Below are 26,097 nucleotides of genomic sequence, written 5' to 3'. Positions count from 1 at the left end.
TAAGGCAACAGTGGCAACACAAATGATGGGTTTTACTGAGGGATTGAAATGAACGAACGAAGAATCAGCGGCCTCTCCAGTTGCCAACAGACGGGATGATCAATTAAGATTTAAGGAACGCCCATATAAGTATGCACCTTGCAAAAGAAACAGTTGATTCAGAATGATTAGTTTTCCAACTCGCAGACTCGCTTTTCAAGCTGACCTCTAGCAGAAAGCGCGAAAGTCACATTTCGTGAAACTGTTGCAATGCCGCTTACACTCATAGCGTTTCGTCGCAGGATTGAACAACACACATCGATCATAGGCGTAGCCAAAGGGAGGCGGTGTGCGACACACCCCCCAACCCACACACATACGCAACGTACACTCACACACATGGGCATACCCATGGAAGTGTCAGATTGTTCTGAAGCTCGTTCTTTCCGTGTATGCCCTATTTTATTCTCGATTTCTCGCAGATAGCATGGCGTAAGTTTCGCAAGGACAACCCCACGCGTCACCACCTGTCCTGGAGGTTCATGAATGTCCTGTACCCAGCCATAGTCCTGTCGCTGCTGCTTTTTTATGCAGCTCTTCAGGGATTGGCCTGCCCTGGACGTCTAGAATTCAAAACAACGCAAGCGGTAAGTTATGATGCAGCTCCAGTTCTTTACAGAAAGTATTGATCGTATTCAGGAAATTTTTTTCGGGGGGGGGGGGGGGGGGCGGTGCACCTCCTTGACCCAACATTGGGTCCGGGCAGATAAGTGGGGTCGAGTGTCATTTTGTCCTCTGTATCCCACGGGGAAAAAAATTTCGGGGGAGGGGGGGGGGGGGGCACAGGCCCGGTGTGCCCTCCCCCCCCTGGATACGCCCCTCATCGTATTAGATCAGGTATGGACTATTGATGTAAGGAATTTGGTGCTCATGAGCTTAATTAAGTGCCGCTGCTTCGCAGGATATTTAAGAAACACAAAAAAAAATTCTTTAGCATTATAAACGCTGGCTTTTCACTGCAAAGAGCCTGTCAGCCCAACACTTCAGTGCCATCTGAGCTAAGTAATTAATTGTGGTCGTAGAAGAAGGTACTGGAGAAAGAAGAATGTACTTATTCACACAACGCGGACATATCGCTGCGTATCTAAATGTGCCGTGGTCGTGGTTAATTACGGGCCCGTGTTTCGAAAACAAGTTCGTACGCTATTAAGCTGTTCGTGAGGAATGGCACCTATTAGTTGCGCTGATACACGTATTAATTATAAGCGAAGGCGGCCAGCCGATGACAAACGGCTCTTACGAATGCAATGCTTTGTGATTGAAGCCCCTAAATTATTGAATAAATTGGATAAATTAAATCACCAACTTATCAAAACCAAGTCTTGGCTGTGCAGTACGCCCACGATAGGGCCAGGAGGCTTGACCTCCCGGTCTCGTCGTGGGAGTAGCCAGGCTGGCGCATTCACGTCATTACAGGGTAGACAAAAAGGTTTTGAAGAATAAAAAGGATAAATAAGTTGCAGGCGTGAGTGTATCCGAACTACACACAATTTTTTGGGTTTCGATCATTGTGCACACACTGAATCTCGGCCTCGTTATTTTTTGCTGGGAACAAACGGAACCCGCACACATAAAGCTACGGCACAGTGTGCGTGTTTATGACCGTCAAAGTAAGTGAGAGAGCACATGACCTCTCAATGTTTACATCGGAGCGCGGCCGTGATCTATGTACTCTTGGAGATGCCGTGAACTCCAGACACGTGTATGGTTGCGTTTCCGCCGGGACGCCGCTCTCGCCATGCACTGTAAACCGAGAGCGACGTAACGGCCCTTCTTTTCCTCGAGGACCCCGCCTACATCGCGGCAGTCTGCTGGAGGCACTGAAACCGCAAACAGCTCAACAAAACTTCTCTTCCACCATCTGATCCTGCGTACCCCATATAAAGCGCTTTTAAATCTTGGTGTTGCCCGATTCGCTAGGCAGCGTGTCTTCCCGAAGTGTCAGTACTCGCGCGTGAAACCTGTGAATATGTGTGAGCTCTGCTTCGACGAAAAGTTTGTTTTTAAGGCTCATTCATGCAGTTGGGACCAGGTAGGAATCGCTGCCACAATATTCCGCTTTCTGCAGGAAAGTGTGCTGGCCAAAGTCGTATCCTTGCACACGGTCTGGTCCCGAGTCTAGTCAATGTAATAATAGTAACTGCGGAATCTCGAGCAACGGTTTCGTTTTCGTCTAGTATATCCTAAACATTATCTTTGTATCTTATGGAGTGAAAGTTTCGAAACTGCAAACGTCAAGGCCGAAACAAATTTCAAAATGAGCAAACCAAACATATAACCTTGCTGTTGAGCTAACTGCACGCTACGCGATGGTTAACCATCCCCGCCACCGAATGAAACAACACATTTGAGGAACGCTGAGATAAAAACTAGTCATGCGACTCGACGTAACTATGTGTTCTTTCTCGTAGTTGAGTGCGCGTGGGTTAAGAGTCAGTGCTTCGGCTTTACTTCGTAGACGACCCGACCGACCGCCCAGCGCATAAAACTTTTCATTTTCGCCGTGTCCGTAGCCTCCACATACTATGAACAATTTGGAATCTGAGACACGCATTTGTCTGTTGTTTTTTTTCTTATGCCTGTTGCATTTTTCTGCGATGAAAAATTATGTGATGAATGGCCGATGAGTTCGTTTGGCTTCCCCGCTAGACACGATCTTCGTGTGCATACGCCTCTTCACATTCCACTCCCCAGATGCCGCATGCCTGAACTTTGTAGACCTCCTGGATCTTTCTATAGAAACAGATACGCATCGTTTAAAGAATGTAGAAGTGAAAGGTGGGGAACATTGCTGCGCGATAAAACTCGTCGTCACTACTATGTTTATTTTTTCTTGTTTTTTTTTTTTTCAGCAATACTATATATATCTCTTTCTCTTCATTCTGTATAGTCGACACTCCGGAACGCGACCAGACCCGTGCCAAGGAACGCGACCCCAACCCCTGACTACTACTTCTGGGATGATTATGATGACTACACAACCGTGAGTAGACGTAGGTTGCCTACCGCGATTTCCTTCGTTCTCTTGAACACTTGCAAACTTGGTTTGGATGCTTTAATTGGCCGCAACCTGTGCTAACAACGAGCTTGACTGACCGGAAATGTAGTGTACGTTTGACAACGCTCGTATGTTGACCCGCCGGCACCACCTAAAGCAGCAACCAGACCAACGCGTTGCAAGCGGATCGTTTCCTTCTCGTGTTCGTGGTCGTGGCCATAGGCGTGCGCAGGGTTCCCCATCAGGGGAGGGGGGGCGAAGGTTCATCGTAGCGCCCCCGCACCTACTAATTCAATGTACGATGCAGATTTTGCGCCCCCTCCCTCTCAGATGACTAGGGGGGTCAACGTAGAGGCAGATTTGCCCCCCCCCCCCCTTATAGCTGACTTGGGGGGCGGCCGCCCTCTCCCCACCCCCCTGTGCGCACGCCTATGGTCGTGGCTTGCCTCATTGTGCTGGAAAACCCTTACTGAAGTTAAGCATTGGCTCTGTGTTGGTACGCGAACGCTAATACCACCATGCACGTGTGCACAGTCCGTCGTGTACATCTTGTGGCTCCTGTGAGTATACAAGTATACTCAAATAAATTATTTTTGTAGTCATTTACATACTGCGACAGGTCCTGCTGAGAGCGCATGGAATTGCGCTCATTTGTGCAGAGAGAAAGAAATCTACGGAGATGAGACGTGTGCAGCTTCAGCATATTCGTCAAAAATGTTAATGGAATCTCGCTTAGGCAAGCGTACAATGCATGTGCGTATGCTTTGAAGCGACTACAATGCCAAGAAAGATTTCGTAGATATACATGGAGGTGATACACTTTTTACTACCCGTATAATGTGAACAATTTGAATTTCGTATTACACGACTAAATATTTTTAGCGCATAAGCCACGCACAAAAGCTTGAGCGACCGTGGCTAATTATGCACACTAAAAAAGTTAGCCCTAGAGTGTTATCGTGAAATCCTCTCCTCAGAATATTAACTGGAAATTCGACCTTATATGGCCCTAGAATGGCTAATATTTCAACTGGGCTGAGGATACGTTTTTTTTTTTTTCAAAAGACTAACACGCTTTTACGTGGAGGAATGCGAGAGCTGATTGCAGGGCGTGGTGGGGGGGAGCAGACGCAGAACTACGAGTCGCAGTCTCTGGACGAGCTGCCGCTGTGCCAGCACCGGCTCACCCTGTACATCCTGCCCAGCCTGCTGCAAGTGATCGCCTTCCTCTACGGCTCCTACATGTTCCGAATCATAGGAGTTGATGAGGAACTGTACGGCATCATGGAAAAGGTGAGTCGTAACACTTGGCATTACAGCACTGCAGCACTGCTTCGGATTTTTTTTGTCGACATTTGTCGATATACGTGGGAACTGTGCAATGCGCACAAAAGGAATCACACGGGAAGAGGGACTCGTCGTACATTTAAGTATATTTTAACGCGATAGCGTTAAACAGCTCCTCTCGCAGAAATTTCGTGCGTCGGCGTCGGCGTCGTTAGCTGTGAGCGAAAAATCAGCCCCGTCCGTGAGCTAAAATTCGAAATAGATGCGAATAAATAAATAATAAAAAAACTTCGGTTCGAGTGGGAATCAAACCCAGGACTTCAGCGCGGCAAAACATGCGAATTGCGCAACGAGTGGTTGGTTTAATGGGCGACCATTTACAAAGCACACTATTCATTACGGACTCGTAGTAGTCCCTTTACCAATTCGCAAAAGGAATTAAGAATAATGGCGTAGTGGGCCCATTCTAACTGTACTCGCAGTAGGCATTCTAGGATAGTTTGAAACGGCCACTGTTACGAGCACAAACGTTACTTTCCTTGCGGCACGTTGTCCTCCGAGAAGCGAAGGCAGGCTAGCGAATCAGAAGGCGATGCGCAGGGGGCCTGATTACGCTATCGCGTTCTACTCTTGAAGGCGAAGCTCAAACGTCCTTCAAGTTTTTTGGGGGTTTTTTTTCGATCTGGCTTAGTGTTGATTCTCTTTCATTCTTCTCTAATATTGGAGTACAATAGACCCCTTAATTAACAAGCTCTACGTAGAAGTCGCTCACTGCATGCCCATGTAGCTGTTCGCTAAAAATCGCATGATGTTTAACATTCCGAAACCGAGGTGGGATTTCGCGGTTTTTCTTTCCGGTACAGGAAGATTGCGCCAGTAGTGCGTTATAAGCATCCAGTGTGCAGTTGAGGAGCAGATGACATCCACGACTTATACTCGTACACAAGATACGAGTGTAAGTCGGGTCTAGCACAAGTTGATCCCGCCGCAAGTGATCGCTCAGGTCTGCCCCATGATTTGAGGGGTATACTTGAACTATCGCGGGACTATTCGCATGTGTTATTGTTCGTGTCATTTAGACATTTTATGTCGCAGGGAAGAAGTTTAAGACAAAATAGCAGACATTGTGTGCGTGGCCATTATCTGCCTATCTGAGGCGCACGGTTAATAGACGATGTGTGCTGAACAGAAGGCCGATATTGCGCAGGTCTTCTGGTAAAGTAACCACTAACTTTACATATAAAATGATGCGGTGACCGACAGGGCGACATCGCATTGAGCAGAAGATATAGCGCCAAACATTGAAACAGCTCGCGACGGAACAATTTTAGATGTAAGCTCACCTCATATAGCATAACTTGAAAGACCGTCGCAAACAGTGCTGGCGAACGCACTGTGGGAAGGAGACCAGTTAAAGAGGGTAAAAAAAAGTGGGAGAAGGCAGGCCAGATGAGACAAGGCGAAGTAACGAAGGACTTACACACTGTTCGCACTATGTGTCAGCTTATCGTGATAAATGAGTAACATTAGCAAGAGTGACATTTAAGAGTGAGGGGGATGTGTATAAAGGTCATCTTGCACATAGTTGCGTGATAACGAACCCATGGTGCTCAAAATTACTGCGTAACCATTAATTAGGGCAACCCTCATAGCTGAAGTGTAGCAACGTGTACGATACCGTGGTAATAAAAAATTGGTTGAGAAATGACACTTGACAGCACTCCTTGATACCTGTCATCGGAGAAGTAACAATGCGACGTTGTTGTTCGGAGGCCATGAATACAGTGACTTTATGAAAATATTGATTAAGTACAATCGCTAAGAAACTCATCTCAAATTCTGTGCGATTATTTTGTTTTTTTGCAACACTTTGCACGCTCTTCTTTTCTTCCTAAATCGGGTAGTACACGCGCACACGCACGCAAGCACAACACCCTCTAAGAAACATTAAAACAACAAAAAGTACGACATGCTGTTCGTTGCACTAGAAATGCAAGAAATTTGACCAAAAAAAAAAGGGGGGGGAGCGAGGCGGCAAGCTTAACACTGCCTAATAAATGTGCTATTTCACGGCTCTGGATAACTCCGTATGTGCCGTCTTTAGGGGGGTTGTTGACATTACTGAAGCTAACCCTCACCTGGAAATTGTCTGAGCAAAGCCAGGGACACACGGCGGCTGAGCGAAAACGAGGAAATGGCACATTGCTACCACAGCATAGTTAGATGCACAGTGCGGAACTTTTCACCGAGGGAATCCGCGTTCTCACACGAAGTTTGTTTATACACCTGATAAACAATCATGTGCTGAGTATTCAAGTTCGATGTATTTAATGTTTATTAGGAATTATTTTAACGATATATCATCATATAGCAGAAGTACTGACAGCTGGGCGAGTTGGTACTTAGTCATATTAACTGCGGAACATTTGGCGTAACATTTGGCGCTTGCGTGTCTTTTCTTATTGCAGTATCGTGTTGTTGTGCGGCTGATATGTGTCAATAATTATTTAGGTGGGCCGCAGACCTCACCCGCTTTATAGGCATTCTTCTGATGGAAGTACGGGTCAATTTCAAAAGAGGTGGCCGAGTATAACACCGCCAGCTGTCTCCAGGGAAGACAGCCAGAAAGTGAAAGTGGCGCGCGCGCCAGACGTTTTAGAGAACACCTTTGGCACGAGAGACGCGTACGTACGTGCGATCGCGGCTTAATTTTTGCATACTTTCGTTAAAATACTGGCGCCCTGGCAGTGCGGGTACGTCAAGGTGCCATACCACCATTCCGCATCTCCACATGCCTTACGCAGGAGAACGAAAATGTCGCAAATTTTCTCCTCAGTGGATACCACGCGTCGAAATGGTAGTGAATATGAAAGAGTCTAGAATCTGCATGCTGGACACATGTGTATTGCTGTTGCAAATCAGGGTTCTCGTATGGTTGTAGTTACGGAAGACTGACAATAAAACGTAAAAAAAAAACGATTTTAAAGCATTGGGTTGCTATGCTAAAAGACAGATGTTGGGACACACCATAGGCCAAGCATTTTTATAGCTTTATACGGGGACTGCACCTTCCTTCAAGATATCCAGACAAATAAAATCACTATAACTGCGTTCAGCGTGTATGCGAGGGTGTCACAACGTGCACGAAAATGCAACACGGTAAAATTACGAAGCACACACGTCATCTTGATAAATGAGAGTGTGCAAGTTCTGGCTTAATGTCCACTTTCATTGTTGATGGGAGGCAGTCTCGCACGCGTCAAATAAAAAGGGACAGATTACGACGACAGTCACCGCGTTGACAAAGCGTATTCAATTTCCCCTTACGTTATTTACATCCTCAATGACGTAATTGAGCCGCTAGAAAAAAAAAGTTATCGATTTTACTTGCGTTAATTCTTACTGCTTAAGAAAACACTTAAAAAAATTAAAATGTTTGAGACTTCTTTTGTTTTCGAATTTTTGGGCTGTTGCTTTTTACCTGTTTTGATAGGCGACCTTTCTAATATTTCCTGGCAACGACATCAATGGAGCACTGAATTTCCGCCCTTAAGTACTATAGCCCTGCGAATCGTGTTCTCATTACTTCACGACGCAAATCAATTTTCGTTCTTTTTTCTTTATCACTGAATTTTGGCTTTGTTCGGGGCACTGACATTCCGAAATTATTCTAAAAAGTGTCCGCACATAGTTTTACATATCCTGAAATTGTGACACTCAAATACTTACGTAGCTTCACCATCATTCTCTTTGTTCGCCCCTGTTCTCTTTAAGGCATTAATTAATCTACCAGTTATAAAGAAAACGCGATCGCTTACGGGTGATTTATTTCTTGTAACGAGTAAAACACACGTGTGACGCCGGAAGGCACGGATAGAACTACAGGACACATTAAGACATACCAGTGGGTAAGGTTGGTAAGCTGCAGGAGATATAGTGGCCTGACTGAGCGGTCAGTTACGTGGGGGCAAGATGGGGGGGGGGGGGGGGGGCTACTCCCCCCCTCGCTATACCCCCGGGCCGCGTACTTCGACTACCTTAGCAGTTCTAATGAGCGGTCGCATTTTGTTCTAGACACGTAGTATATTCTTGGAATAAACCTAGCACACAAAAACTTCCCGAATCTCATCAAACAATCGTACAATTATTTTACGTGCCTCGCCGTCAATAAACAGTAAGTCCGGTTTGACCTTGCGAGGTTGGGAAAGAGGCTTATTTCTGCAACCAATAAGGGAGCACACCGCAGCGTCACGGATGTGGGACAGACTCGAAGCAGGGTGATTACGTGGACTATCGCCGTGGAGAGGCCAGAAAACAATACAGAGCGAAAGAAAGGCCGAGACTCTCGCTTGTAACAGCGGCTGCACTGTACTAAGGTCAAGGAGCGACGGAGATGCGGCCCTCGCTGGCAAGAGACGAAGCCTTGAGGAAGGACACTGTTTACGTTTAGTGCAGGTTCACTATCTGTCGCGCGATAAGCCTTCCGCTGTTTGCAGTGGCTGCGGCAGAGGTCACTGCCAGGGAAAAAACATAGCACGAAATTGGATGCTCGTTTTCCGCATGTTTTCTTTCGCCTATAGTAAGCTTTTTCTTTCTCTCCCTTAAAATGGCGCGTTTGTTTTAACGATAACGCAATGTAGGACGCGCCTGTTATCTGAAATTACCGTTATTTATTTTTCTCGTAACGCATGCACCGCGTGTAGAATAGACGCCGTCGACGGAGGCACGCCCATAGCTCCCGTTCAGGTGGCGGCGAGTGGTTGAAATCGCACGCTGTGTGCAAAAGACCAAGCCACCTTAAACAAAGCGAACGTTATACGGCGGAGCGGAGAACAATTAAAGCTGCATTGTTGTCTTTGCTCTTTCGATATAAATGTACACTGCCTTCAGTAAGATGTCGAACAAAACATTGTGATGAGGCGCCGAAAATAACGACTCCCGACGTGCACCAGTGCACATAAACGTATTTGGGCGGAATAAACGCAACCGCATGTGACGCTTAACGAAATGATACAGTTAAGCATGTTCTCTTTTTCGTGTACAACGCCGCCGCCGCCGAAATCTGCAACTCATAACAAGGTTCGCTTGAAAATTGTGTAAATTACTCTGTGACACAACACAATATAAGGCTACAAGTATTTGGTGGGTGCGCCAGGGTCGCAATTTATTCATCGCCAATTTATTCATCACCGTTTTTTTTTTTTTTTTCAGGTGTTCCTGCAGTCGTCGGCATACTTTACGGAGAGGATCATCATAACGATTACAAGGTATAGTTAACTCCTTATGAGCAATAAGTTACTCGCACGCAATGCCAAACTCGCAAAAACAGTTTCTGGGTGGGCTTAAAAACAATCAAAAAGAGAGAAACGTCAAACGTGCGAGCTCATTACTACGTAGTGGCCGTCACATTGCGACGAGGATGACGTGCCAAGTCGTCTAAACAAAGCGAGAAACCACTTATGCAAGTTCAAGTACTTGCTAACTTCAGGCCGATTTGCATGCCGCAGTTACGTATTTTAAATTCGCAATGCTTATTGTCAGCAAAAGAAAAGGACATAAGCGAAAGTCTCTGCGTTTATTTCATAAAAAAAATAAAGAAAACTATAGCGTGTCGCCCTTCGAAAATATTAAATTCCCCAATTATATGGCAGAAAAAAGGATCTATTCAAAAAGCCGAGAATGTTTACAAATCGATGAAAGCTATCTCTCCTATGAATGACAGAGTTCAAATGTGCACAGGAAGTCCAATTTTATCGAGATATTGCCCGCATAGCGTTCCGGATAGGTGCATGCCCATTGTAGATCTATATAGGCTGTATTTTGTGCATCGTTACCCGTACGGTTCACAGCAGTTTTTCGCTTACTAAGGAGAAATAAACTAGCCATGACAGTGCTTAAAAGGCCACGCAGGACGATAACATGCCACAGAGTTCAACCATGCGTAGCAATGCAGTCAAACATTCAATACCCTACCGATTTCTCCTGGGTACAAAGCCTCCGCTATAGGAGAACCCAGCGCGCATTAGTAGCGCATTGGCGTGGCGTTGCGCTACTTCGCTTGAAGCCGCGGGTTCGATACCCGACCGCGGCGGCCTCATTCGTATGGGGCCGATATTCAAGAACGCCCGCGTACTTAGATTCACGTTACGGAGCCCAAGCACTCAAAACTAATCTGGCGTTTTTCCACTTCGATGTGCCAATGATATCGCGGTTTTGGTGCGGAAAAACTTGAGAATGTAATGTTTAAGTGGGAACAATTAAATGAAGGGGCGTACAGAGGGGTAGCTGCTAATGACTCAAAGCTTACTATCGCGTGTGGGGAAGCACAAAAAGAGCTTAAGACACGGCGATATTTCATCATAGCGAACTGATAAAATATCGGTCGCTAACACGTGCGGCAAAATAATAAGCATTTTTTTTTGTTTTACTTTCCTTTCGACAGGAGGTTCCTCCTGGCTGGAATAGTATGGACGCTTATGCAGATAGCGGTACAAATACTTTACAACTTGGCCGTGGAAAGTGAAGAACAGCTTGTGGAGAGAGCTTTTTCAAAGTTACCAGAGTGAGTACCAACGTGCATTGGGGTTAAAAAAGATTAATTATATTAAACGTATAATTCCTTTAAAATGTGCGTAAAGCCGCAACCGGGTGACCGCATTACGCGCAATTACATTGATGCAGAGAGAACAAATCAGAGGGAGTATACACTTGTAACGCCCGTGCTAATGTGGGCCTCCGTGCAGGTGGGAGACGGTGTTGCTAATCACACTTCGGATCATGGGCCAGCTGGCGATGACCATTGTGGAGATGGCGGTGGTGCTCAACTACTGCACCCAGTGCGAGATGATCATCATCTACCTGCGCGGGGTGGCGCTGAGGCTGCGAGAGAAGCGCATCACCATCCGCGAGGGCATGCACGTCAGTCGCCGCTACCTCGCTCGTACGAGCACCCGCTATGAACACACGGGTATACACTCACAGAGCAGGCGCCACCGACCAACACACTCAGTGCAAACGCTTGCCGCTGCCATGCAGGGGCCACAGACTGCATGATACGAGACTAGTACGACTCGCACTTCAAGCAGGTCCTTAGTGTGTTTTAACTAGATTGGTATCAAGGTGAGCGCTTGCGTTGCAGTCTCAGATCTGCAGCTATCGCTTATGCAGGGTGCCCCTGCAGCTATCTTTAGCCAGAGTTTAAAAAATATACCGACGCACTCTACGACGACACAGCCAAGTTCGTGTGTTGTTCACTATTTCATGGAGTGAGTCACACTATTTTTGTGTTCTGGTTAAATGAATAATTAGGCACAAGATTAATTGACCAACTTTTGAAGCAACGAAGCTGGGAAAAAATTCCAGTTAGGAAGTTGTAGATCGGTTTGCAAAACATCTGATTCGACAGTTTCTAACTTTTTATCTATTAAGTATTAGTGTTTGTCTGCATACTGCAGATTCCCGCAAAATAGAAAAAAAAAGATGTGACATACCCGCTTGCACGCTGCGATGCTGCAGTGAGGAACGAATTAGCCTGTTGGGAGTTATGAACACAGTCGGGAGTCATGCCTTGTTCAGGTCATTTGACAGCCATGACTGGAGGCCGCACTCAGTTAAAACTGTAATACTAATAATATCTGGGGTTTAACGTGCCAAAACCACCATTTAAAACGGTTCATGGTTGTGGAAACCTAGAGTTATTCACGAATAAGCAGCGGTCTGAACTCGCGAAGGAGTTTGTACACATTACAGCCTGGTAATATTAGCAAAGGCAGCAAGCAAAAGACGAGCTGTTCCTACGAACGGAATGCTCACTTTTGTGAATTCGTATGCCACTTCTTACGCTGAACTATTTTCTAAGAAGAGGCGCCGCCAATCTTGACAACAGCTTTCACAACACTAAAGTGACTAGCCAAAAATTGTGAATCCGCTCCCTGACTTGCACAGCTAATTGCACATAGCAGGTCATTGTGACTGATTGGTGTGTGCGTGATTGTCATTCACGACAGCAAGGGCACCATCTTTAGACACGATTGAGAGCTTCGGAAGTGCTATGCAAATAAAATGTAACGAGGTCCCAATGGCTTCATCGCATTGCAAAATCATAATCTTGCAGGTATGAGCGATTTCATAAGGTTGTCTTCATTCATAAGGGCTGCTTGACATTAGCTAGCCAGCATCGTCAATGCTTGCTCTTTCGAAGCCTTCTAGCGTCAGAATCAGTTCTGCGATTACGGTCACGGTGCGTTAGGAATTGGTCCACGCTCATACTTCTATACGCACTTGAAGGAGGCAGGCAGCAATGGTGCAGCAAACGTTTGATTGCCAAAACGGGGCATTTGAAAGAAAGAAAGAAAGAAAGAAAGAAAGAAAGAAAGAAAGAAAGAAAGAAAGAAAGAAAGAAAGAAAGAAAGAAAGAAAGAAAGAAAGAAAGAAAGAAAGAAAGAAAGAAAGAAAGAAAGAAAGAAAGAAAGAAAGAAAGAAAGAAAGCAGGAACGATTTATAGCGATATTTGAGACAAAATTTCAATAATGTTGGAACAGTAAATTTATTGCCCTATAATTTTGCTTTGTTCTACTTTGCAGGAGCTTTTGGCAAGTAACGACTACATCAGCCACCTAAACCGCAACCTTGGAAAGGTTACTGCTCTATTCATCATCAACTTTTCAATTCATGCGCTCATTGGTACGTCGCGATTGAACACTTTTTTTTTTCTTTTGCACGCACCTTGAATTAGTTGTGTCATTAACCCACGGCGACCTTCCTTTTTTCTTACAGGTATATTCTTATTTCTTCTCAACCACGACAAGACACCTGTCGTGCTGGCCTACAGGGCAGCCTATCCAGTCGTGTGGATAATCGCCATGTTTGCTCCCCTCTATCAGGTCAGGTTACTTTCCTTTGATCATCAATATAATCATCTATGGTTGCAACTGTAGGAAGAAGGCCACTTATTCCGCTTATTACACGCGTCTGTATTGCGCTATCGGATTCCATCATATGCTTGCGAATTTCCAGATTTCATTCGTTAGCAGAGTTCTCTGCCGTCCACGGCTGTGCATCTCAATACGTGAAAAACTGTCGAAATAATCTAGGCATGCTTTGACACAGCGCGCATTGGATTGACATTCTCACCTCCTTATTTTAATATTTTTGCTCTATTCAGTCCGATGTTAGTAGTTTATAGCTAGATTCTAGAAATAATGGAGTATTGGTTTGTACGTGCATGTAGCCCTATTACACGCAGTCTCGACTTCGTCGCCGTCGTTGTCATCATCAACCATCCGTCCACTATCCTTGCAGCTGCATATCTGGTACTATTTTTTTTTTTTTTTGCGGCGGTTATAGACCAATAACGCTATTGTGGCTGTGAGGAGTGTGATTTTGTGTACGTGTGCTCCCCCCCCCTCCTCTCTCTCTCTCTCTTTCTCTCTACCCCTAAGTTTCAAGCTCCCCCGTCCCTTTCCCCAATGCAGGGTAGCATATCGGTTATGCTGAATTGGTTAGCATCCCTGCCTTTCCTCTCTCTCCTGTTCATTCGTTCCTTTAAAAAGCGCACTGTGATGAGATTACAACGAACCGGGTGATATGGCTTGCCCACGAAATACTCGTGTTTCCAGTGTAGTGAACATCACATTCATGTACACAAAAACGATTCGATTATGCTGTAAGCTTCAGCGATGTGGCAAAATTACACCTCATGAAGAAGAGTCCTACAACACGCTCAAAACTGTGACAGTGAAAGACAACATAAGAAAAAAAAATTCTGCTGTTTTAGGTGCCAATACCGCAATCTCATTGTGAGGCATGCCGTATATATATATATATATATATATATATATATATATATATATATATATATATATATATATATATACACAAGATGTTACACCCGCGTTTATGTTTATCGATAACTTGCTCGCAGTTGTACCTATGACGTGCTATTGATGTTTGTGCCGGTGACACACACGTTATGTGGCTTCATCATTTTTTACTCATTGTTAATCATTTTTTACTCTTTTATTCGTTTTGTCTTGCGCAAGTGCGCACGCGTGTACTCTCGTTTTTTCTTGTCCTATCACGCGCACTGTTTCCCCACGTGCTTTTAACAACCGCTTGTCAGCCATTAACAGCGCTATGATACGTTACTGCGCATTTTATATTGCGTTACCGTCGCATGTTCGCATCACTCCGACGAAGGCCGGTCCCGCGGACGAAACGTCAGTCCTTTACAGAACATTTTTTCCTACGTGCTTGATTTTTTTGAACTTTTACTTCCGGGTCCTTTGTTAGCACTACATTGTTTATATTATATTATATATATATATATATATATATATATAATAATATAATATAATATATATATATATATATATATATATCAGTTTCTTTAACGTCACATAAACCTACGTGTATCAAAGTTCTTACACTTCGCGCCTAGCCAAATGGAGTCGGTACGGCCAGGGGATCGAAGCCGTGCCCTCGAGCTCAGCAGCGCAATGCCATCTAGGTCACGGTGGCCCGTTATAACAATAGCGACGCTACCGGCTGTGGAAAGATAATTACCGGTTAGGAGGAAACTGTTCGATGTGAGAACAAATCCTTCCACTTCTTGACGTCTAATCAGAATTATGCTTATTCCATGTGAAACGCAACCGTTTCGGAAGGACGCGACAAGAAAAGAAAATGCCCCTTAACAAACAATAAACAACTCAAGAAATCGCAATGAAAACCAAAGCATGCGTTGTTTCATCCGCAGGCATCCCGGGTGACGGCTGTGGGGTTGAAAATCTCAAAGATCAGCATCGAGTCCAGAGTCTTCGGCTACCAGGACGTGCAAGAGTTCGATCTCGATTCTTTCGTTCTCTTCGTCGGGAACATGAAACTTAGGGTGAGTTACACGCATCGGCGATTTTCGCACAAACGCAGTCACAAACTTTCACTGCCGTGGGCGCTTTATATACGGAGGACTGACGACACGGGAAACAGGGGCTACATTCTGCTGCTCGTAATTCTATTTGTCTATTTCGAACATTAAGCCTCCGAACTTCGCACACACTTAAGAGAGTTTAGGAATTAATGCCTTGTTTCCCAAACTAATTCGCACGCGCTTTCTTGCCCCTGCTTATCTGTTGTTGCTTGCTGCCAGTGGCGTAGCCAGGGGGTGGCACACCGGGTCCGTGCCCCCCCCCCCCGTTTTTTTACCATGTGATACAGAGCACAAAATCGACACTTACCTGCCCGCACCCCATGTCGGTTCAAGAACGTGCCCCCCCCCCCCCCCCCCCGAAATAAATTTCTGCCAATGCCACGGCTTGCTCCCATCTTAATGATCTTACTTGAATACATGCGACACTAACGACGATAAAAGAGCTCGGCAAAAACACTTATATTCCACCAGAAGTGTCGTTTTAAACCAGCGCCTCCTGTTTTAAACTAATAATTATTCACGATACACTACATTTGCTTATGTTCCGCTGAAAGCACCGAAAAGTATTATTGACTACGTCTTTATTGTTGTTGGGGTTTTACGTCCCAAATTGACTACGTCATTTAACCGTTACAACTGCATTTTGGCGCAACGAAGGCGCGAAATCAGATAAATGCTGGTCTTTTGCGTTCCGAAACCACGAAATGATTATCAGGCACGCCACTGTGTAGGGCTTCGGAAACTTCGACCACCTGGGGTTCTTTAACGTGCACGGGCCTCTAATATTTACCCTCCATCGAGATGCGACCGCCGCGGCTGGGGCAGAACCCGCGACCTTTGGGTCAGCAGCCGAACACCATAACCACTGTACCACAGCGGCTATAAAATCAGATCTATATAGTAGGAAAATGGGCTAAAATTGCAGCAGTGTCGGTGAATGCTTGAGTTCAGAGACAAAACAAAATAAAAAATTACACCATTTCCCGCTAAAGGGCACCATGAGTCAATACGAAGCCGGAGCACTTGCACGAGCGCGTTCCGTTGGCGTTCGTTGGGCATGCTACCGACCTCGCGTCGTGGAACGCGAAGAGGAACGCTACGCGCGTCTTGTCTTCCCTCTAGCCTGGCCGTTCTCACAGGGCGAGCGGGGAACGCGGTCGACAGGCGTGCGAGAGGGGGGCAGCGTAGGAGAGGAGAAAGAGGGGGAGGGGACGCGCATGCGCTGGTGCTCATCGCAGCGTTGCGCAGGAGAGAATTTCGGCATGTCTAGCCCGCGTTTCAGAGGAAGAGTGGAAAGGGGGAGGGGAGAGGGGAAGTGGAGAGAGACATGGGAGAGGGAGAGGGGAGAAGTGGAGAGGGGAAGGGGAGAGGAGGAATGGTGAGGGGGGTGGAGAGGAGGTGTGTGGAGAGGGTATGCGCATGCGCAGTAACGGTGGTCACGCCGCACACCACCACCACCACCGGATTGAATTCCGCCATAAGATACTTCGCATCTAAAATAAAAGCAAGAGTACCAGTTTTGAGATACTACTATCCAGTGTGCTCCTTTTTTTATGTGTGGGGGGGGGGGAGGAGGAGAGCTGCATTGAGCACGCATTTGGCATACTAATCTGACAAACGCTAAAGGCAGGCTGCATAAGCGAGTTCTCATCTTTCGGAACTCACTGTAGGCTGCTGGCTGACGGCGTTGCTCGAACGCAGCAGCAGTTGCTGCTATACTTTCACGCGCGGACATGCCTGCCAGTTAAAAAGCCGCCCATGTATCAATTCGAATGGTAAACGCAGATAACCCTGATCATTAAGTCTCAAAGCGAATTCAGCGCTCTGACACACGTTCAGTTCCATTTATGATTTGATATCGACAACGTCGTAGCACCCGCATACATACCCGTATACCTATACTTTCGCTACATTAAAACCATTGCGGAACTGGTCTCAGCAGGTTCGCTGTGAAATTAGTGAAATGTGTGGAAAGTAATCGCACATGCGGCGACTTTCGATGCAAGTGACACCCGCCTCCACACGTATAGCCTAGCTGAAGGGGCGCGTTCATCCAAGGTGCCGACTGTATACGGCGTAGCCCATTGCCTCATCTCGCGCCTCTGATAAACAAACTTAACTGATACACCCGGGCTGCCTTGGATCCTCTAACCTGTTCGGTCTTGGGTAATATCGGCGGAACTACACCTTCAAACAGCGAACACAATCACAAAGACGCAAAAATGAACTGACGACACGAACATTTGTGTCTTCGTGTGTGCGCGCGCCGTGCGCTGGGTTCTCCATTAGGGGGGTGCGCAGCTTCAGCACAGCGCAACCCCCCCCCCCCCCACAGACACACCCCAATGGCCGACTCCGAAAGAAAACCGACTTCATAATGGACGCAGAAATGAAAATGAAGTGATCACGTGCTTCTCACAACGGCCTGCCTTTAGTTCCCAGCTTTTTAGGGGTAAAGGGGGGGGGGGGGCGCTCCGGTCGCCGAGCAGAGCAGACGTGCTCCGCATGAGCTCCGCAGTTTTCGATAATTGTGCCGCCTTAATTGATTCCAATCGATTGGAAATCATCACTACAGTGTCCGTGAATATCCCTGGACTCGATTGATACCCTTTTTGGCCCGGTCAACCGGAATTTTTGTCAATTTTCGACGTTTTTTTTTCACTTAAGCGACGCTGGGTCTAGCGGACCACGCCTAGGCTTAGCACGAGTACGGCCGCGGCGCGCAGCTGCGTCGGCCGCCCGGCCCCGCTCTACGGCACGACGCTCGACTCCTCATCGCCGAAGATGGCCTCGGCCTCATCGCAGCTCAACGCCGTTTCCCACAACCGTTTCACGGCCCTTGCTACGGAAGACATGGACTTTTCTGCTGGCGGCAACGACACTACGACCACCGACACGATCAACGACCAAGATGTGCTGCGCAGCACCGGCCGCACCGCAGTCGCGGTGCACGGCAACGACTTACACCCAAGCGACATCGTGGGATGGAAAACCTCTGGAAAACAAGTAAGCCAACGACTTAATAAGCCCCTGTTTAACGAAGTTACCCAAAACAGCAAGCCAACTTCGCAATTTAGCGAAGCTCAAGCAAAACGCATGATAGAGAGAATCACCAAAGCGTCCCGCATGCCGTTGAATTTGCCGCGGGAAGAGCAGAAGATTGTAATACGACCGAGAGGGGGGCTATGCCTAGCGAGACTCGAAGCCGACATCGTAATGTCCGCAGTCATAACGGCAGCCAACGTTCCCAAGACCGCAGCTAAAGCAGATACGATATGTACTAACCCCATGCAGAACATCATCGTGGTCAGCACGCCCGATGAAGAACGAGCACGTTACTACGCAAGCGTACGCTCCCTGTACATTGGGGGCCGTAACTACGAAACGCATGCCTACTGCACTGCGCCTCACGGCACAGTGAAAGGAGTGATCCGTGGCATCGCAGTAGAGAACACTGCTGAAGATCTGCACGAGAATATCATTAACCAAGCAAACCCACAGGCCCTCGAGGCGCACAGGATTGGAAACACTACCTCGATCGTCATTTTGTTCGCAGGAACAAAGGTCCCCAACTACATAAAGTATGGCTCCATTATAGTAAAGTGTGCATTATACAGACAACACCACAACGTGTGCAGGACATGCGGCAAAATCGGCCATCGGGCCGATGTATGCCCCACACCGGAAACCAAGATCTGCTTTGCGTGTGGCGCGCCTAACCCGGCGGCAGACCACGCGGCGCGGTGCAAGCCACGTTGCAAGCTGTGTAACGGAGCCCACGCCACGGGCGCGGAAGGCTGTACGAACAAGTACAAGGTGCCCTTCGTAGTTACTCAGCGCAGATGGGAGCGCAGAAACGCGGCATCAGCGTTTTCGTCGCAAGACTTCCCGCAGCTGCCACCGCAACAACAGCAACAACAGAACGAAGCACATCTAATAAAGAAAAAACGCAGCCGCTCGAGGAAGCGAGACAAAAGCAGGGGACGCTCGGCGAGCCGCGGCAGAAGCACCGACGGCAAGCGCAGCGAGAACATGCACGTAGCTCAAGCAAATGACAACACCGTCCAGTCACTACGCAACGAAAACGACCAGCTCAAGCGATGCATCGCCGAACAGAGAGCTCAAATGCAAGAGATGAACGCCAAGTTGAACCAACTCATCAACGCGCAGCAGCAACAGGCGACTCCGACACTGCCACCGTCGCCGCCGCAGATTCAATCAAGACCCCCAACGCCAACGGAAAACAACACAAACTCAGCCATGGAGGTACAAGCCCCAGTTACCACAGAAGCCAACAGCGCAGAACCCGAAACGATCGACGTTGCTAGGACAAGCGAACCGGCACCCAAGAAGCGAGCGCTCGAACACGCACGTGAACGAAGAGTCAACGCTAGGCTGGACAGCCTAGAAGAACGTCAAGATCGACTGGAACAGACCATGAAAGCCAACTACGAAACCCTGAGCCAAGCCATCAAGGCTACTAACGATCGCCTCGATGCTACCAACGCACGCCTCGACACGTTGGTGACACCCATACATGGCATGCAGTCTACCATACAAGGAATACAGACCAAGTTGGATGCACTGATACACGCGCTTACGGCGTCAGGACTAATCACACAACAGGCCTTCACCCAACCGCAATAATGGACGGGACAACGGCAACAGGCACCGCTATCCAGAGAAACAGAGCACGGACACAACAGCATCACCTCCTCATATGGCAATGGAATCCCAACGGCATACAGGGGAGAAAAGCATCGTTACAACAGTACATACAGCAAAGCACCAAGAGACCCGACGTTATAATACTACAAGAAACGCACAGTGAAACCCCACCGACGTTACCGGGGTACAGATCCTTTGCGAAGCCCCCCAGCGCACGAACAGTTGGGAAAGGCGCAGGGCAGGGGGTCTGCACCTTGGTGAAGAAGAATCTAACCTCAGTAGATCACGAGCTGCTACCCAACGGCGCCATCGAGCACACCACGGTCGAAATCGTCACCGGGAAGCGCAAGTGCCGTGAAAGCACTTTTATAATCAACGTGTACAGCAATCCGAAGCACTTCCAGCAAAAATTCCGCACTCTTGTGCACAAAGCGCAACAGCTCGCGGGCTCCAACGTAACCCTACTGTGTGGAGACTTCAACGCTCAACATACGGCATGGGGGTATCCATACACGACGGCGAAGGGCCACAGCCTCTACGACGAAACAATGGACGCAGGTTACCAACTGCTAAACGACCCCAACGCACCTACGAGAAACGGAACGTCGACGCAGCGAGACACAAACCCGGACCTCGCCTTCATAAGCACGGCCTCGGCACTGCGTGGTGTCACGTGGCGGAACACCGGGGAGACGTTGGGAAGTGACCACTGTATACTCGAAATTACAATACCCATCGCAGAGAGCACGCAAAGAGCACAGCAACAGCAAATCGTCGACTGGCACGAGTACAGAAAGAAATTAGAAGACAACGTTACGGAAACCATTGAAGACATAGAAGCATGGACCAACATGTTGAACGCCACGACCAAAGACGCCACTCAGACGGTAGAAGCGGAGCTGGAGGCTACGATGCTGGACAGCAGACTAGCCCACCTCATGGAAGCCCGCAACTCGCTGAGACGGCGCTGGAAACGTCAACGCCACAACAGAAAACTACGCAAACGTATAGCACAACTCAACAGAGACATCGAGCATCACAGCGCAGTCCTCTGCAGACAGCAGTGGCACGCGGTGTGTCAAGAAGCCGACGGTCAACTACACAAAGGCAAGACGTGGCGCCTGCTACGCCACTTGCTCAACGATCAGACAACCAAGGGAGCTCAGCATTACATGCTGAACAAGACCATTCACAAAGCCGTCAAAGAAATGGGAGAGGCTGAGGTGCAACGACGCCTGGACGCCAAGTATCTTCCCGTAACGCCAACGGATCCACTCCCCAGCTACGAAGGGGCTACCAACGAGAGGCTCGATGCCGACATCGAAGAATGGGAAGTGCGAGCGGTTCTACAAACAATTAACTGCAAATCGGCGTCCGGACCGGACCAAGTTACCAACAAAGCATTGAGGAACTTGAACGACACGGCAATCGAAGCCATCACCAAGTACTACAACCAGTGCTGGCGGACGGGCAAGCTACCACAACAATGGAAGACCGCGAAAACGGTCCTGATCCCCAAACCGGGCAAACCACCCAGCATAGACAACTTGAGACCCATCTCTCTAACGTCGTGCGTGGGCAAGGTGCTAGAACACGTCCTACTCAACAGATGGCAACGTTATTTGGAAGACTCCAACATATATCCACACACAATGCTGGGGTTCCGGGCCAAACTGTGTACCCAGGACGCCATGCTGTTACTCAAGAACGAAATCGTGGACAGACAGTTTCCCACGTTGGATAACAGAGCGGTGCTCGGGCTGGATCTCCAGAGAGCATTCGACAACGTACACCACTCGGCCGTCCTTCGGCAGGTGTCCCACCTCAACATGGGGGAGAGGATGTTCGCTTACATCAAAGACTTCCTGACCAACCGCACCACGTGGCTTGTGGCAGGAGAACTACAACTGCCGCTCAAGCAGCTGGGGAGCACGGGGACCCCGCAGGGCTCGGTGATCTCCCCTCTGTTGTTCAACCTCGTCATGATAGGCGTTGCAAGAAGATTGGAACGTGTTAGAAACATCAAGTACACGATATACGCGGACGACATCACTTTGTGGTCAACGGGAGGAAGTGACAGCCAGATCGAGGCAGCCCTCCAAGAAGCCGTCGTCGCCGTAGAAGAACACCTACGACCCACCGGACTCAAATGTTCACCAACCAAGTCGGAACTGCTAGTGATCTCACCGCAAAGTGCGCGACGCCCGACAACGCAGCACATCAACGTGGTAACCCAAGACGGAACGCCGATACCGCACGTGCAGACGCTCAGAGTTTTGGGGCTGCACCTCCAGGACCTGAACCGCAACAACGTGACGGTACAGAAGCTCCACGCAAAGCTCTCGCTGGCCACCCGGCTACTCAAGAAGGTGGCCACGCGGTACCAGGGCATGAGAGAAGACAGTCTACTACGACTCACCCAGTCGTTTGCAGTCAGCCACATCTCTTACGTGGCGTCGTTCCACAATTGGAAAGCGGCGGAGAAGATCAAGATTGACGCGATGATCAGAAAGGCATACAAGACGGCCCTGGGCCTATACCCCCACACCAACACGGAACGCATGCTCGCGTTGGGCGTTCACAACACGCTGGAAGAAATCGCAGAAGCCCAGCGAACGGCGCAGTATCACCGCCTGTCCCAGACCAGGACGGGAAGAACGATACTACAACGCATCGGAATCAACGCGCCAGCGACGACCCCGGAGGTAGCAAAGCATCTACCCCGGGACGTTCTCCAAAGACTGAGGGTACCACCCTTACCGAAGCACATGCATCCGCAAGTACACCAAGAAAGGAGAATGGCGAGAGCCACGGCCCTCACAAAGGGTCACGCCAACGATCCGAGCGCGTACTACGTGGACGTGGCGAAGTATCCCCACCGGCCGAACACGTACGCAGCAGCAGTCATCGCTGCAGACACCGGAGTACTCACAACGTCGGGAAGCATACGGTGCAAGTCGCCCACGCAAGCCGAGGAGTTTGCAATCGCACTGGCACTAGCGATCCCGGATTGCCGCACGGTCCTCAGCGACTCGAAGCCGGCAATAGTCAACTTTGCTACAAACAACGTCCATGGAACCACTGCAAGAGTATGTTCAACAATAGCAAGACCGGAAACCAACGTTACCGTCAAGTGGTTCCCTGCGCACGCCGGGGAGCTGGACGCGGGCCCGAACCGCAACGAGGAGGCAGATACAGAGGCACACGCGCTAACTAGCCGCGGGTCTCCGTCAACACATTCCTCGGAGTCGCAACGACCCGATGTCGAAGACGAAGAGTATTTAATCACAACCTACGGCGACGTTCTGCAGTGGTACAGAACTAGCAGACGCCTCTACCCACCGCCTCACCGAGACCTACAACGCAGCGAAGCAGCCACACTACGGCAGTTGCAAGTACAAGCCATATGGACCCCCGTCTGGGCAAAGCACGTTTGCCCGGAGGTATACACCACGTATATATGCCAACACTGCAAGAAGGCGCGAGCCACCCAGAGACACCTCCTCTGGGACTGTGCGCCACCGCCGGGTAACCAAGAAGAAGCAATGCCAACTGCCATCAGCAGCAAGATCATCAGCCGAGAGCCAGGCAAACAAAGAGACGTGGTCCAGCACGTGCTTAGCATCTTGGAACGCCAGCGGCCGAAAGCGGCGCCCCCACGGGTTTGACGCGAGTAGGTTGCTGCTCCGGGACGTTCGAGCACGCTAGTGTCTCGCTTTAATTCCCCTACCCCTTCCCCCCTTTATGCCGGATCGTCAATAAAAGTTGTTTCACTCACTCACTCAGGGGTAAAGGGGGAAGCAAGCAGTTCTTCGAGCGCATCAGGATCCCTCGGCCGCCACTCTCGTCAAACGCGTGCATGACCGTAAGTCTGCACTTTAAACAATGACAGCAAGGGTTCGACTGCGTAACGGAATGGAACATACTTCGCACCCTCCTTAGACGATTGTGTGTGTGTGTGTGGGGGGGGGGGGGTAGCGCCCCCTTCCTTTCTCCATATGCGTACGCTACGATGTACGCTGTTCGAAGATGAAGCTATACAAACTAGCCCGAACTGCTACGCTGCGGCCACGTTTCAAATTAAACTGCTACTCGTACCGTCCTGTCGCGTAGACGCTTGAATCACAGCGCATGTTAACAAACATCGCGCGCGGTCGAGTTACCTTGAGGTGCACTGCACATGAATCTGTATGCCTTCCTTCAGGCGTTAAAACGTGTGCGCTGAAACACATTTTTTTTCTTCTTTTTTTTCCAGGCCAAGATGTTCGGGACTGCGATATGGCCGTCCACTATGCTTTTCTTTTTCGGTGGCACGGCACTGGTTGTGTACCTACTAGTCATCTGCGACGTGCTCACCAACCCCGTCATGGGTTCCTTCCTCTGAGCTACAGAGATCGCACGGTTCTCCAGCTCTACTACTTAGACAGACGTGCAAATAAACTCACCGGCGCTACCGAGGTCGCGGCCAGCAATTGTGTGCATTAGCTAGTTTTACGATCCTTGCCCTTCGCTAATATGCTTCCATACGTCATGAAATTTCGCGATTTACCGCACAAGTTAGGCATTGAGATTCATTGTTATTGCATTGTTATCTTCGTTACCAAGCAGACAAGAAAAACCACGAGGGCGTCGCATCACAAGAGCGAGCGAGAATCTTTTCCTCAACACGCTCACTGAGCGTCCTGCGCAGGCGCAATAGCGTTCTAGCGCAGTGGCTGCACGGGTACGAAGTAATATGGTTTCACCTGCGAGCACCAGTACACCCGTGAGCCGTCCTCTGAATAAAACCTTAGAAAGCCCTAGCCAGCAGGTATGTGCACTGCAGACAGACAAGCGTGATTCGTAGACCACGCAGTGACGATCGTTTCTGCAACGTATCACGCCAAGGTACGCCGCGCCGCGAATTCAAAATGCTCGCGGGCCCTTCGCCCGCGCGATGTTGCACTTGTGGCGTTCCCGCGTTTACGTAGTACATTGCCTATATTGCAGCGCGCAAATGGCCAACAGCAGCGCGTGTACTGGCGTGAAACAGAAATTGCGCTCACCTACCTCAGGAACACTCAAGAAATAGGCCACGCAGCAACGAAATAGATTATGGAGACCAAAGAAGCTGGTAAAGAGGATATCAGAAACGTCGCTGGCGGAGGCTGGTATGGGCGACGGCCTCTGCTGCAGAGAGGCCATCTGGCCCCTTTGCACAACAATTAATTCGCTTTTATCTCGGCTTACACTACACACTCACAGAAAAGCTCAAGTAAAAAGGGCGTCTTTCTGTCCCACAACAATAATCGTCATCTGGCTTGCTTGCGTTTCCTTCGTGAAAACTCGGCGCTGGCCACTTTCCTACCAAGAATGCTATGTCACGCTGATAGCGCACATGCCATTCGTGACCAGAAAGTGCCGGGCGAGCAGCGATAATGCAAGGAAAGGAAGGCAAAATAAATGACGATTATTGTTGTGGGACAAAAAGACGCCCTTTTTACTCGATCTATTCTGTGAGTGCAGCATTGCCCCGACGGCCCCTTGCTGTAGACGTCAGGTGCAACCGCAACTTCCGAGGGGGCCTGGTGGAGAATTTGAGAACACAACTCAACAGACACACGCACAGCATATTGAGCCTGCTTTTGCGCGTAATGGGGTGCGAAGTCTTCAGATCTCAGTATGTTTATTTTTGGTTCCCATGTACGAGCTCATGCTCGAAGGCACCGCCGAAATATCTCAGGGTGCATAAACGTCACAACTCGTGTTCTCTGTTTGCTCCCAATACACTTATGTGTACTCGCTCGTTATATTTAATCTGCGTTTTGTTGAAATATTAAAAATAGTTTTGCTCTTTTCTTTTACCTGTGTTTGAAGGGAAGCCTGTATCTGTTGCACCTCCTGCTTGGACTTGATCCATGGTACGAAATAAATGAAAAGTTGTTGGGGTAAAATGCGAGCGTGACACGTGTCGTTTTTCTCTACGTCGTCCCGTGTAGACGAAACGTAGGAAGCACGTACATTATTTCACGCATTGTGCAGTTGATCCAGGGCCCAAACATACATTTTAAGACTGCAGCACTCTTAACGACGAGCTTGTTGCGCTTGACATTGCAAAACAAGTGCGCGACATCGAGTGCAGCGCGTGCGGAGCTCGTTATTTGCGGCCTCTGGGAACATCGATTCATTTGCACATTGA

At 48.6% G+C, this 26,097-nt stretch overlaps 2 protein-coding genes across 2 annotated transcripts in view; both read left to right on the top strand.

The window, feature by feature from the left end:
- Nucleotides 1–24,403, top strand: part of LOC125756128 (uncharacterized) — a 42,633-nt gene extending 18,230 nt beyond the window's left edge. Inside the window, exons 4-13 of the mRNA XM_037646940.2 lie at nucleotides 462–626; nucleotides 2,930–3,022; nucleotides 4,166–4,330; nucleotides 9,536–9,591; nucleotides 10,767–10,886; nucleotides 11,068–11,242; nucleotides 12,907–13,006; nucleotides 13,100–13,206; nucleotides 15,081–15,212; nucleotides 24,175–24,403. Coding sequence (XP_037502868.2) covers nucleotides 522–626; nucleotides 2,930–3,022; nucleotides 4,166–4,330; nucleotides 9,536–9,591; nucleotides 10,767–10,886; nucleotides 11,068–11,242; nucleotides 12,907–13,006; nucleotides 13,100–13,206; nucleotides 15,081–15,212; nucleotides 24,175–24,303 — 1,182 coding nt within the window. The 5' untranslated portion in view covers nucleotides 462–521 and the 3' untranslated portion in view covers nucleotides 24,304–24,403. The remainder of the gene's footprint in view (nucleotides 1–461; nucleotides 627–2,929; nucleotides 3,023–4,165; nucleotides 4,331–9,535; nucleotides 9,592–10,766; nucleotides 10,887–11,067; nucleotides 11,243–12,906; nucleotides 13,007–13,099; nucleotides 13,207–15,080; nucleotides 15,213–24,174) is intronic.
- Nucleotides 19,293–23,682, top strand: LOC119377509 (probable RNA-directed DNA polymerase from transposon X-element). The gene has a single exon (XM_049411308.1). It carries the CDS (start codon nucleotides 19,898–19,900, stop codon nucleotides 23,585–23,587), a length of 3,690 nt encoding a protein of 1,229 aa, XP_049267265.1. The 5' UTR covers nucleotides 19,293–19,897; the 3' UTR covers nucleotides 23,588–23,682.
- Nucleotides 24,404–26,097: the final 1,694 nt, after the last annotated feature.

This window comes from Rhipicephalus sanguineus, chromosome 1, assembly GCF_013339695.2.
Source record: "Rhipicephalus sanguineus isolate Rsan-2018 chromosome 1, BIME_Rsan_1.4, whole genome shotgun sequence".
Lineage (NCBI taxonomy): Eukaryota > Metazoa > Arthropoda > Arachnida > Ixodida > Ixodidae > Rhipicephalus > Rhipicephalus sanguineus.
The sequence above is the reverse complement of the archived record's forward strand: the minus strand, read 5'-3'. Positions and strand labels throughout refer to the sequence as shown.

Coding starts and splice junctions, on each gene's coding strand:
- LOC119377509 (XM_049411308.1), top strand. CDS start 19,898: ATGGACGGGACAACGGCAACAGGCACCGCTATCCAGAGAAACAGAGCA.